The following is a 14,383-nucleotide window of genomic DNA, read 5'->3' as shown; positions in this document are numbered from 1 at the left end:
CATGGGGGCACACAGGAACAGCCCTCCTGTGCTAAGAAAAAGACAAGCTACCCTGATCAAGCACTGTCCGTGTACTTTTAGATACACTTAAGGACTGATAGCTAAATTTGGCAACAATTTCCTTGGGGAAAGTTGATGTCATATGCTCAAGAAAGGATGAGGTTGAATTAGTGTATCTAGTATTAGGTAGAACTTGAGGATAGTTAGGCAAAAGCAGTTTTTACAGATCAGGAAAAATTGCTTTGCCGTTTCCTAAGCACTAGCTGTGGGCCTGAAGTAGAGATAGCTTTGTGGCAAAATACAATGTTGTGCTTTTATGATTCAACACATTAGAAAAGCTACCTATGCCTTTTCCAGCTCAGCCTTGCTTCTAAAGCCTTAGAAACATTGGTCAAATTTCCAAAAATAGCATTCGCATCACTCATTATAGTGAGGTCATTGCCATGCACCCACTTGCCACCTCCTATAGCAAAGTATAGAACAAAATCATGAGTTGAAGTGTCTGTGCCCATTCATTGAAAATATGAGGAACAGAAGTCCATCTTTTTGACAAATGATAGGCTGTGTGCTGGGAAAAGCAGTATTTTCTGTGAGCCCATTGTATTACAAACCTCAAACTTTTGTAAATCTTGGATGTTCCTAATACAGACAGTAGTAACGAGGAACGAGATCAGGATAAAATGAAATCAGCAGTATATGCAGTTGCTAAGATTTGATGAAAATGTAAAACATTTTTCCTATTTACTGATACCTCAGATACCCTTGTTACCAAGAGCTACTCAAAGTGTTGCATATACTGTTGCATAGATTGTAAGACACAGGTCCACAACTAATTAATATAGAAAGGAGTGTGCTACTTAAAATTAGGTGTAAATGAGATCATCCCTATAGATTTAGTGGTCTTCTGTAAAGTTGCTTAATTAAATCAGTAATAAGTTAGTGTTGAATTATTTAAGTGATTATATTTTGGGATTCCAAAGTGTTAAAATGTTCTAATCTTAAAATGTTACTGATTAATGTTCTTTTCTTTGAACAGGTGATTCGAAGACTTAAGTTGGATAAAAAACTTCGATGAAGTTATAACCTTTATTAAACTCAATTAATAAACTTAAAAGTTGATTGTGGTTATTCAGTCTCAAGATTATATATCTTGTTGCCCAGGCTACCCTTAACTTTCTGGGTTAAAACAATCAGGCTGCAGCTGAGATTACAGGGCTGCACCAGTGCACCTTGTCCTTTACACATACTAAACCAAGAGCCATCTAGTGGCGTTCTAACCTTGATTTATGTACAGCTAATGTTTGCCAAGCACAGCTTCTCTTTGTGAACAGTCTTCATTTTCCTAGTGAACATCAAGACTGTGATCTTGACCTTCCTCATTTTCAGGTCCTCATTTGAGACATTTGTTTGGGATTCTAAAATCAACAGACAACTTGCAATTCTCCTTGTTTTTAGATAGAAGTATGAAAACTTTGAGTTGCTTGTGCCTTTTTGCGGCAGCTGTGTTTGTCTTGACAAGTACATTTTTTTTTAAATGAACAAACATATAATGGATTACCATCTCCTGTTGTAAGCTTAATGAGGCTGTGACAGGCTTTATGGACAAAATATATGCTAAATAAGCCCTAGGGGGTTTTGTTCATGGATCCCACTTGAGTCCTTGTTGGCTGCAGAGTAAAAGTGTTTACTCATGGACATCTTGATAGGATACTTGTCATCTACGAAATACATGCTCAAAAGCCACACAACCAACTTTTAGAAATAAATGCACACGTATAACCTCCCCCTAAATAATATAAACTCTAATATTTTTTCCTTTTTTGTAAATTATTTTATTTACATTTCAGCTGTTGCTCCCCCATCCCACTCCTACCCCCACCCCCAAGGTTCTGTGCCCCGCCCCACCTCCCCCCTTCCCAGAGGCCTCAAGTCTCTAAAGGATCGAGTGCATCTTCTCCCAGAGGCCAGACCAGGCAGCCCTCTGCTGTGTATGTGCTTGGATCAGCCATGGTACTGCTTGGTTGGTGGCTCAGTCTTCGGGAGCTCCCAGGGGTCGGGTTTAGTTGAGAACACTGGTCTTCCTATGGGTTGGTCCTCCCCTTCAGCTTCTTCAATCCTTCCTCTAATCCAACCATAGGGGTCCCCAACTTCAGTCCAATGGTTGGGAGTATCTGCATCTGGCTACTGTCATTTTAATTACATTTTTTATTTTGTGTTGGGCTGTGGCCATAGCTAACCTGAGCTACAAGACATGCCTATCAGCTGTGGAGCTTGTTGCCCACAGTAAGTCTTTGAAACTTGTCATTCTAAAACAGTGCTTTGTTCATGGGCTGTTGTTGGCCCAGTGCCATCTGTAAAATAGCAGTGGCCACTACAGAGCATTGAGAGGAGTCAGCTCTCTAGTTCAGAGGGGGTCACTCCCACAGGGGCGCAAGGATTATTGTTTCTTGTTCCTTCTCCACTGTTAGGAGATTGTAATTGTACAGTAAGACAAAATCACCAAGCTTGGCTTCCTTTAAGCCTTGCCGGATGTGGGAGAACAGATTCTGTCCCCATAAATCGGTTCTAGAGATATCTCCATAAAAGGAATTCTTCATAATTTCTTTAAATAAAATGGTATGTCAGACATTTTTTAAAAAGGCTGGATTTGGTGGTATACACCTTTAATCACAGCATGCAGAGGCAGAAGGATCTCTGATTTCAAGGCCAGCCTGCTCTACATAGTGAGCGCCAGAATTACATAGATGGACCCTGTCTTAAAAAAAAAAAATTAAGGCACACTGTCCCAGGTACTGACTCTTCTACCTCCTCACCAAACAGGCATCCTGGGTATACATTTCTGGTGTGCCAGCTCGTATTTGTCCTTAAGACCACAAAAACCACACCCTTACTAACTGTGGTTAAGAGAGAAGAATAAAATGCCAACTCTCGCAGCCTGGCAGAGTGCCCATGCTTGTCAGTGGGCCAGGAACACTGTTGTCAGAAATGTGCATCCTTGTTTCACACCTTGCTTACTAAGAGCCACGCTCACCGTAAATTCTCAGCGTCTTCACTCACTCTCACTGACCATGCTTCACACTAGAAGCTACGAAAGCAAATTCCTGGTTTTTCAGAAACCTACAGTTTGTTTTCTAAAAGAAACAGGTACTGTGTTTTAAATTCAAAAGAGCAACACCTACACCTTTCTTGCAATAACTATTTTCAGAATAACTATTCATATGGATTGTCATCAGCAAGAGAGCTAAAATAAACATTTCTCCCAAGTTCTCACCAAAATTCATCCATGGGAAACATCTAGGAAAAAGGAAATTTTACTTTAAGTAAATAAAGTCATTTATATTTCTTAGATCAAGCAATCCACTCAAGAGTTACAAGTTTAAAAACCAATCCAAATACAGTTGAACAATAGAAAGGGAAGTTCTAGTGAGGTATTATTTTGATATTTTGGTCTCTGAAGGCGTTTCCCCAGTATCCAGTGTCTTCAGCAACCGGAATAGGCCTGCAGCTTCCCGTATCCTACTAAATTCAATGCAGAAGGCCTGCACTTCTATAAACAAGTCCTGCACGTTAATAATTTTGTTACGGATCAAAGACTGGAGAAACACACACACAAGACGCACCAAACGATTCTGGAAAAGAAAAAAGGAACAAGTTTTAGAAACTTCTTTTCTTGGCAAATGACAATGTTATAAGCATTTACATTACTCACCTGCATATATTTATCCTTAATCTGTTCACAAGTAGAAATGCAATTGGATATGTATAGGTGAATAAATTCAGGAGGTAGGTCAACAGCTGTAGTTAGTCTGTTTCACAAAAGAAAAATCTGAGCTGTTAACTGTGTTTGCTAGTATTGGAAAGTACTGTAATCATGAAGTCAAGCCTTCCCTGTGATCATCTGATAATGATTTATATGACCCAATTCTCTAGTTTTAAACCCAAGAGCCACAGGCACTTAACCTCTGATGCTTCTGTTAAGTGTGCATCACGAATTATACTCTGAGATGATCCATTAAGCAGTTAGTATCCTATCCCTGAGCGTGCCTGGCTGGATCACTGTCAATCATGGTCTCCCTCCTTCCAAGCCTCAAATAACCAGCAGTTGTTGCCATCACTTAAAACTTAGAAAAGTCCTGTCAGTTTAAGCACTATGAGAGGCAGCGTGTCTGAGGTGACGTATAGACTAAACAGAACAACCTATAATCAGACTAACGTAGAGCTTTGAAGAAACATGAACCTGGCAAAAAGCCTTGAAAAGTTACTTAGCTGATATGGAGCAAAAAGGCCTTCCTGAGAACTGAGCAAGACAAACAGGCTTGGAGTCAGCCATTACACAGGAACAGCAGCTGTGTAATAAAGCTTAGAGTCATTGAAGCCAAGACAGTTCTTCCCAAACACGTAAGTGAAGTACTAAGATATGGAGTCAGGTAAGAATTCCACACTGAGTTTAAGTTCAGCCCAAGAAGCATTTCAACACTGGGCTGGCAACTGCAAACCTTTTGCTACAAGTGTGAAAAGGTAAATGAATACATGCTGCCTCTTCTACATCTATGCATCCTTAAACTAAGGCACTGAAGTACCTTAAGAAAAGCTACAACTGGGCTGGAGAGATGGCTCAGCCGTTAAAGGCTAGGCTCACAACCAAAAATATAAGAAAGCTTCAACCAAATCCCAGCACTCGGGAGGCAGAGGCAGGCAGATTTCTGAGTTCGAGGCCAGCCTGGTCTACAAAGTGAGTTCCAGGACAGCCAGGATTATATAGAGAAACCCTGTCTCGAAAAACCAAAACAAACAAACAAACAGAAAAGAAAGCTACAACCAGCCACCATACCCACTGAGACCTGCATCAGCAAGGCTGCTTAATACTTGGAAAAAGCCAGAACTACAAGAGTGCAGTGAGGGGGATCCATGAACACTCAGATTGCTCCATCCAAAGACAGAACTTAGCCAATGCAAAAAACAGCAACTGTGCCAGGCGATGGTGGCGCGCACGCCTTTAATCCCAGCACTTGGGAGGCAGAGGCAGGTGGATTTCTGAGTTCGAGGCCAGCCTGGTCTACAGAGTGAGTTCCAGGACAGCCAGAGCTATACAGAGAAACCCTGTCTCAAAAACAAAACACAAAAAAACCAGCAACTGCAACTATAGTAAAGGAGGTGCCAGCAAGGAGAGGTGGAAGCAAGCACCAAGTTTTCCACAAGAAGCCAGGCAGCTCTGCCAGTGACAGAGTCTTACAAAGTAACTGGAAACCCATGTGCCTTTCCTCGCCCAGCCCTTTCTTGTGCACAGAGCTACCAGCCAAGCTGTCACCAGATGACCAGACATTCCTTAGTTCAAGTTTGAAACAACTGCCAACTTATATATGGATGCTCAAAAAATTGTAACCTGGTTCATACCCATGATTCCAGCATTCAGAGAATGAGGCAGACAGGCTGCTATGAATTTGAAGCTACTAGGATACTATGAGATCCTATCCAAAAAAAAAAAAAAAAAAACCTCAAAAAAAATAATACCCCATCTACCTCTCACTACATTTAATTCACAATTTACCTAAACAATATCTGTAAGGAAAATAAAAGACAAAAACTATACAGAACACATCAACAGGGAATTCATTCTTTCCTTGATGTTTAATGAGCAAAATCAAGAAAGAACTGGGAAACTGGGTGTGCTGGTCCACATCTTTGATCCCAGCACTTGGGAGTCAGAAGCAGGTGGATCTCCATGAGTTTGAGGACAGCCTGGTCTACACAGTGAGTTCTAGGACAGTCAGGGCTCTACAGAACAACAAAGCCGGGAGAATACTAGTAATCACGACAGCATGCCTAGATGACCAGTTCTGAGACCCACACGCACAAGCTGCAACTCCTGGCTGCCAAGGAACATAAAACCTGAATTTGTAAGGGGCACGTGACAGTGAAGTAAATTCAACAACTGAGTTCTTATGAATTGAAATCAAATTCATATGCAGTGAACAGCAAAGATTAGTCAGGGTAACAGAATCAGGAAAGGGGAGAGAAACTACTCCAGCTTTTCAGACTTCTGGATCATATAATCAGGGCCTGTGTACCCGCTCTGGTGGGACATGAGAACTTACCGATTTACAACTTCCATTGAATGTAAGGACATGTCCATGTTGACCAGGACAGAGAAATACTCCGTGATCTGGCTTGACTGCATCAGTTTCAGCAGCATTTCTATAGCGACTAAAGGGTTGTTCTCCACTAGATCTGGAAGTTTCGCTGGAGTAAGGCCAATGTGATAAACAAGTTTGGGATCTTTTTCCAACTCACCGAGGAGCTAAAAAAGACAAGTTGAGAGGTTCTTGAGTTATGTTAGAGAATTTTCCTGTACACAAATGGAAATGTTTTATATAAATTACAAAAATTGTCTTTGTTAATTTGTTAAATTTCTTCCCTCAAAGCCAATACTATGTCTTCATATATTTTCAGATCTGAATTGCAATGGCACAAAAATAAGCGACAATTTAAAAATCTACTAGTCATTCTTCCTCTAGACGTGGTAAGCCTTGGTTTTGTCTAGTAATATACACTATGACAATAGTGTCATTCTTAAAGATCTTAATTACCAACTTCTCCCAAATCACACAACCAAGTTGATTGTGGTAGCACACAAATAATACAAGCACTGAGGCAGGAGTTGCCCGCCTTGGCTATGTAATGAGCTCAAGGCTATCTGAGATATATGGCAAGACCTTGTCTCCATTTTTTCTTTAAAAAAAAAAAAAAAAAAGCCACACAGAACTCCATAAACTAGAATAATTCAGAACAAGAGCCATGCTCTGTCTTACCCAGAAAGACAACAGAACTACTCTAGAGAGGGACAGAAGAGGAAGTCTTCTGTCTTCCACCTGTAGTACTTTACAGCACCAATCACACCCACGCTTTGCATCTAAGAGATGGGTGTACTGGCTAGTTTTGTGTCAACTTGACACAGCTGGAGTTATCACAGAAAAAGGAGCTTCAGTTGAGGAAATGCCTCCATGAGATCCAACTGTAAGACATTTTCTCAATTAGTGATCAAGGGGGAAAGGCTCCTTGTGGGTGGGACCATCTCTGGGCTGGTAGTCTTGGTTCTATAAGAGAGCAGGCTGAGCAAGCCAGGGGAGGCAAGCTAGTAAGGAACATCCCTCCATGGCCTCTGCATCAGCTCCTGCTTCCTGACCTGCTTGAGTTCCAGTCCTGCATCCTTTGGTGATGAACAGCAGTATGGAAATGTAAGCTGAATAAACCGTTTCCTCCCCAACTTGCTTCTTGGTCATGATGTTTGTGCAGGAATAGAAGCCCTGACTAAGACAGATGGGAAAACATTTTTTTTTCCTGTGTCCAAATACATACTTTTTCTTTCTTTTAAAAGTTCATTTATTTTGCTTTGCGTGGTGGCGCACGCCTTTAATCCCAACACTCGGGAGACAGAGGCAGGTGGATTTCTGAGTTCGAGGCCAGCCTGATCTACAAAGTGAGTTCCAGGACAGCCAGGGCTACACAGAGAAACCCTGTCTCGAAAAACCAAAAGAAAAAAAAAAGTTCATTTATTTTGAGGCTAGGTCCCTATGCCCACACTGGCTTCAGGCTCCCTGTCTCATGGAGCCTGGCCTATGACTGCCAAGTCTCAATCTCTTGCCTTCCACGTGCTAGGGTTGCGGGCATACACCATACCCATCCCTCCTAATTCTGTGTCTTTAACTTGTGGATTCAACACTGGACTGCTGCATGATCATCTAAGAGCAAACTGAAACTACAAACAATTGTTATTACATCATTTAAAATATTGGGGGGGGGGGGGCTGGGAAATGGTTCAGTGGTCAGGAGCACCTGCTGCTCTCTAGAGGACCAGGGTTTGGTTCCCAGCACCCACATGGAGGCTCACAACATCTGTACTTCCAGTTCCAGAGGATCTGATGCCTCTTCTGGCATCTGTGAGTACTGCATGCACATGGTACACAGTTATACATGCAGACAAAACACTCACACACATAAAACAAATCTTTTTAAAAATTTGGTTTTTACATGAAAAACTAGGTTGGAGGTAACAGTATCTTCCTACAAGTTCTAACTTGAAAGTGTGCAAATCTAATAAAATCTACAACCGCCTGGCATCTTTGCTCTTCTTCCTCAGGGGATCCATCTAGTTTTAACCTTGGTTAGCAGGAGAGATAACTGTGGTCTACCACTAGACACTGTAGCTAAAGTCTACAACATTCATTCTCTGAACCTCATTTTTTAGAAAACATTAATAACTCCATACACCCTTTAGAGCTGCTGTCCAGCCTGATGCAGCAATGTAGACGATGTGGCCGACTGATGCGTACCTGGAACAGTGCTGCCAACTGAACAGTGCTGCCAACTCATCCTAGCCTACCTCTCTCCGAGACAAACTGAATAGAGTCTAGTCATCATTAGGCCTCTTGTCTCATCAGAGCAAAACTGTCAACAAGGAAAGGTCAGAGCACAGCAGCTGGGATTGTGAAGCCCTCTGATGCTACTTCTGCTGGCTCACATCCACAACTGACTGCTCACTTACTGCTTCCTGGGAAGAACACCCTGTGATAGGCACAGACAGGACACTGTAATAAAAACATACATACATACATACATACATACCTGTGTCTGTTGGGGAGACGACAGGGGGCTTTTGAAGGCTTTCGCCATGATCCGCTTGATCTCCACACCAGTGCTATTCTTCACACACATCGATCTGTCCCACTGGATGGCATGCTCGGGTTCTGTGGGATTTAGCCAGGCCAGTTCATCCTCACAGATGTGGAGAGGGGGTGGTGGGCGGATAAACTCTGGTCGAAAGTGGCCTATAATGAGAGTAACACATGACTGTCGGTGAGCTAACATTTGCACACACCCTATATGCATTTAATGAAGTACAAGGGTACCTTTAACAAGGACATGTGATAAGACATACTTCAAACAGTAATGCTATAAAAATCAGAGTTCCACGCTCAAATGACAACCGAGAACACGTGACCCCCCCCCAACACACACACCATCAGCATGATGCCAATACAAGTCTGTTTTTCAGAAAGAGGAAAACATGAACATGAACTGAGTTTTAATGCAAGCATAGCCACTTAGGCTGAGGATGCAGGTGTCAAATATGCAGATGCAGATGATGATGACGACAAGATAATGATGATGGTTGTTTTCTTAAAATCTCCTTTATGTCCTCAGGTGTCCTGGAATTCACTCTGTAGACCAGGCTACCCTCAAACTCACAGAGATCTGCTTGCCTCTACTTCCCGAGAGTTGGGATTAAAGGTATTTCTCATCGCAGTTAACATATAACTAAAATTTTATGAGTTTTTCCCCCTTAACTTTCTTTTTGTGGACCCTAGGACACCTCAGAATACTAAACAGAGTTCTTGGGGCTATCCCCACAATTCAAGGTTGATGTGTAAGTTATCAATTATTGACACACTAAAGTAAACTAGTTAGTACTTCTGAACTAACATCATACTTCATTTGGTTGCTCCACAGCTGAAAAGCCCAGAAAGAAAGGCTAAAGCCTCAACAATCACAACCACACAGCTTGCCCCCAGTGGCTTATTATGTTCTTGTATAAACACTTGCACCCTAACTCCAGTGACCCACAGTGCTATGCCCAAATGACCACTCTCAAGAAAGACAACGTATACTTTATATCTCAGTACTTAACAAGACAGACACCCAGCTGTCTATCCAGCTGTGGGCTCCACCTGCCTGCTAAGCCCCACAAAAGCCCAGGAGATGAAAACTTAGTAATTTCCACTAAACTGGGACACACGAGCTCCCACTCCTCTCCGCTGCCTCTGGTGTACAGCAGGAAGTTCTCTCTGTCCTGAGAGCAGATCTTACCCAGTCCATCACTAGCCTTCCAGAGAGCACTTCCCACAGAGGACAGAGGTGGGTGGCTGGATTATGGATCCTACTCTCAGCCGAGGATGACCAGGACTCTAAGGTCATCCTCAGCTACACAGGAAATTTCTAGACTACTCTGCGCTACATGAGACTATCTCATTAAAACAAACACAGTCATTTTGGTAAAACCTGAATTTTTATCTGCAGGCATGTGTGTGTGTGTGTGTGGGGGGGTGTACATCAAATAAGCAATAAACATCCTAGTGTATAACTAGCTGGTGTCTGTGTCTGCTATATTCTAGACAGCAAGGCAGTTAGTCTGTCATCAGGTACTGTAAGAAACGTAGAATTCCCGAGTGCTGCTAGAGTACAACCCTGAGAACATGAACTAAGCCCCATATACCTACTTTCAATAGGTGGCTTTGGGCCACTGACTAAAGACTCTGTGATCCGAGAGGCAACTGAGCTGTCAAATCCAGAGTTGGACGAGTCCGGGTCTGGGTCACTGAGGATGCTTGGGAAGCTGGCTTTGCTCTGGGTTGGCAGCTCAGACTGACGCTCTGGAACAGATTCAGACAAGAAGCATTCAAAGCATTTAAGCTAGACCTTGTAATGCCAGCACCTGGAAGGCGGAGACGAGAGTCAAGAACCCAAGGCCAGCCTGGGGGGCAGGGGGAGGGGCAGGGTGGCACAGAACATTTTAAAATTGAGAACATCGTGAACAGATCAGGAGTTCAAAGTAAATATCTTTAATCCCTATAAACCAAACAATAATAATATTAAAATAACTCCAAAAGAGAACATGGAGTGAGGTGGATGGCAGGGAGGGAGGTGCGGGGCAGAGACCAGGCTGGGTGTCAATCAGAAGCACAGAATAAGGAAACAGAAAAGAGAGTGGAGGAGGTGCTGGGGTACAAGGGTGTGATCTGGGATGGGGACTGGAGCGGGCCTGGCCTGGGGCTGCGTGCCTGAGTACTCAGAGTCAGCCAGTAAGAGCTCAGTTAGAGGCCAGCATGCTCTACCCAGCTCTTCCAGGACAGCCAAGGCTACACAAAGAAACCTGGTCTCAAAACAAACAAACAAAAGAGGGGGTGGCAGACAGGGAGACAGGGAAAGGACAGGGCAGGGCAGGATGGGAGAGGATCAAACAAAAACAGCAGAAATGTAAATTTAAAAGAAAAAACTTGTTGATTTTAAGCAGGGGATCTCAAGAACCGACAAGAATGTCCCAATCACTGGCCCTCCCTCACCTGCCAGGGCTAACTGAAGGCCGCTAATGTCCACAGACTGTCCCATGTTTCCAACGTCCATCAAGGCAATCTGGCGAGGTGTCTTTTTGAACAGTTCCCTTGGGGGTGCCAGCATGAGCTGGGAGAGGAAAAACTTTTCTGGTGGAGTTATAGGAGGCAGGAACCCTGCAAATAAGAATGCATGCCGGTTTCTCGCCAATGGGTACTGGTAAAGTTTTAAAATTTAACTTTAAAAGTTAACTGGAAACTTTGCTACTTGCCACGTGGAGCTATTCTTATGATCTAAATGTAACTGAGTTCCAGCTGATTGAATATTCACACTTAGTACACATAGTAATCCATAAACAAATATATCGCTTGAGATTCTGTGATCTATGGAAATGTCAATGAAACGTAAGGTTTTAATAGCTGTTGAGAACTTTTTGTTATCAAATACTTAGATTCCTACAAATTTAAACATACTTTAAAAATTATATATATATGTATATGTGTGTGTATATCTATATCTCTATCTCTATCTCTATATCTATATATATGTACATATGTACATGTATGTCAGCCTGTGAGTGGTACAGCTGTCCCAGAGTCCTGGACGAGGCTCATGGTATAGAGGAAGTGACCCTGGGTTCCATCCACAGCACCAAATTTAGGGGCGCATCCTCAGGTGTAATCTATGCCTGATCTTAGCAATGCTGCAAAAGCAAACATTCCACAATACTGCCCAGGACACATGCATCTTTGAATGGTTAATTAGAAACGACTTCATCCTCTCCTCACGCGACATTACAGCTAACCAAGGAGTTGGCTGCAAAGACTTTAGATATTGTGGTGATGTGGACTTCAACCTCAGGTTCTTAATACCGACTTCTTTACTCGGAGGCTTAAAAAGGGGGTAAACTCAGTGCCATTGGCTGTAACTTCGCATACCTCAGGACCTTACAATCAAGAATGAACCGTATCTGGCATACTAAAATATGTCCAGCCCGTTTGTGGGCTTGTACGATGTGTTGGCTTTTTCGATTGGGAGGGATCATCTGGAGTGTAGTGAATTTGAAAAAAAAAAAAAACCAAAAAAACAAAACTTGCAACTTCTATCTCTCCCCTATTTTAGGGAAAGAAAGTATGGAAAAGGAGGGAGGGTCGATCCCCTCCAAGGAGGCTGAATGTCCCTAGCTGACGACCCCCCTCCCACCCCCACCCCAGAACAGCTGGCTGCGCCCGCACGGCTGGCTGCGGGACGTACCTGAGAGCGGGGGCCGGTCGGGCTCCTGGCCGCCGCGGGCGGGCGGCGCCGGGTTGAGCAGGTGCGCGAAGCTGGCCGCGAACGGGTTGGCGGCGAGCGGCTCGGTGCGGTACATCTCCCAGAGCAGGTAGAGCGCCGTGAGGCGCTGCGCCGCGCTAGGCAGCAGGTCCGGCTGCTGCAGCAGCATCACCAGCACCGAGCCCAGGCGGAAGTGGTCGGCCTTGCTGAAGTAGTGGTGGAAGGCGGTGGACAGGCCCTCGAAGGTGCTGCCGCCGCCCGCCTCCTCCGAGATGATGCTCAGCAGGCTCGAGAGCTCCTTCGGGGTCAGGCTCATCCTGCCCGCGGGGCCTCCAATCCCTGGCCCAGGGCCGCCTGCTCCGCCTCGGCCTCCGCTCGAGCCCGCCGGGCCGCTCCGGAACGCCGCTGCCTCCCGCGCCCCTCTGGGATCCGCTGAGGAGAGAAGCCGGCCAGACGCCGTGCTCGCCCCGCCGCCGGGCATCAACCTCGCCCGCCTACCCCGCTTCCCGGCCGAGAGGCCCAAGGCGCCGACTCGCTGCGTCCTCCCGCGGCCGTAAAGCGCACCCTTCCGCGACAGCGTCGCAAACAAAAACAGTGCCTAAGTCAGACGAGCGGAACGGAGACACAGGGCCGACAGACCGACGACGCTGGCCGAGCGGAGGTTCCGGAGACGCGAGTGGGCGGGGCGCCGTGTCCGGAAGGGGGCGGGGCGCCGTGGAGGGCGGGGCCGCGTGGTCTCTGAGCTGTCCGAGTGGTCCTTCCCTGCCTGAGTGATGTAGAGACCGCCGTTAATTGCCCTTAAAGCCCTCAGAAGCGATCCTTGGGTGACAGGGTGGCGCCAAACCTGCCCAGTCAATATTGCCTAAGTTATAATTTGGAAACTAGGTCTTAGATGCTAACTGGTCTGATAGAGCATCCTTGACGGCTCATTTCTTGTAAATACCAATGAAAACAGGATTCTCAGAAACAGTTTAAATTTCGAGCCTTGCTCGTATTCTCAGAGATGGGGTCGTACCGCACATAAACGTTTGGTTATGTGAACAAAAATCTAGGCGAGGCCGGCACCAGGGAGGCAGAGGCAGACGAACCCCTGTGAGTTCGAGGCCAGCCTGGTCTAAAAAGAAAGAAAAAAAAAAATCTGAGAAAACTGTCTCGAGAAATATTCGTTTACAAAATCGTTTGCAGTGCTTCTTTTTCCTTAGCCTGCCCTAGGGCACTTTTTCTGGACGCCTTGGCTGAACACTGGAAAACCCTGGAAATTTCTTTACATACCAGCCTCCTGGACCTGGTCCCCTGTGATCTGTTTCAAAGGCACCGCTGCCCGCTCCCCACCCCTATGCTCCGGTGGTGACTAGTATCCACTCTAGAGTTACAGAAACCGAGCGACTGTCATCAGCGTCACCTGCTAGCTACCCTGTGCTAAAACTCTTCGGCAGCTGAAAGTTTTCTATTTACCGCTGAAGTTCTCAAGGAAATCTTCAGGAACAGGTGATGGGTATGGCGCATATTTTAAAGGCCTCTTTAGTTTACTGTTAAACCTGTGGAGGGGTTCTGCCAATGAACATTGCAATCAGCAGAAAATATAGCTTGCCAAACGGGGCAAATGATTCAAATTACCTCTTCTACTACTACTACTACTACTACTACTACTACTACTACTACTACTACTAATTAGTCAACTATGTTCTCTTTGAGCCTTTTTACATTGGATGCTCTATGACAACTAATCATACTAAAACCCACTCATGCTAGTTATTGTCATAACTTATTGTTAGTTGATAACTTAAATGTTAGTACAGTATGGGTGTTTCGAGATGTTTTAAGGTATTTGAGCACAGCACGTTACCCGCCAATAGAGCTGATTTCCACTAAGATTAATACCAAGAGCGTCTTCCCTGTTTCCACTGGGCTTGTTTCTAGGGTTTCTCTGCCATTACCACAAACTGAGTTCATTTTCACTGTAGAACCCACTTCCTCTCCCTTCCTGAGGCTGAACGTCTGGAAT

General features: G+C 44.6%; 1 protein-coding gene across 1 annotated transcript; it reads right to left on the bottom strand.

Moving 5' to 3' along the window:
• Window positions 1-1,816: 1,816 nt before the first annotated feature.
• Cnot11 (CCR4-NOT transcription complex, subunit 11) lies at window positions 1,817-12,997 on the bottom strand. The gene is made up of 7 exons (NM_028043.3): window positions 12,361-12,997; window positions 11,118-11,282; window positions 10,275-10,427; window positions 8,623-8,825; window positions 6,096-6,298; window positions 3,710-3,806; window positions 1,817-3,629 (listed from the first exon to the last, which is right to left on the bottom strand). Exons 1-7 carry the CDS (start codon window positions 12,857-12,859, stop codon window positions 3,432-3,434), a joined length of 1,518 nt encoding a protein of 505 aa, NP_082319.1. The 5' UTR covers window positions 12,860-12,997; the 3' UTR covers window positions 1,817-3,431.
• Between the last annotated feature and the right edge of the window lie 1,386 nt (window positions 12,998-14,383).

Source organism: Mus musculus, chromosome 1 (assembly GCF_000001635.26).
Source record: "Mus musculus strain C57BL/6J chromosome 1, GRCm38.p6 C57BL/6J".
Taxonomy (NCBI): domain Eukaryota; kingdom Metazoa; phylum Chordata; class Mammalia; order Rodentia; family Muridae; genus Mus; species Mus musculus.
This window is presented reverse-complemented; position numbering and strand designations above follow the sequence as displayed.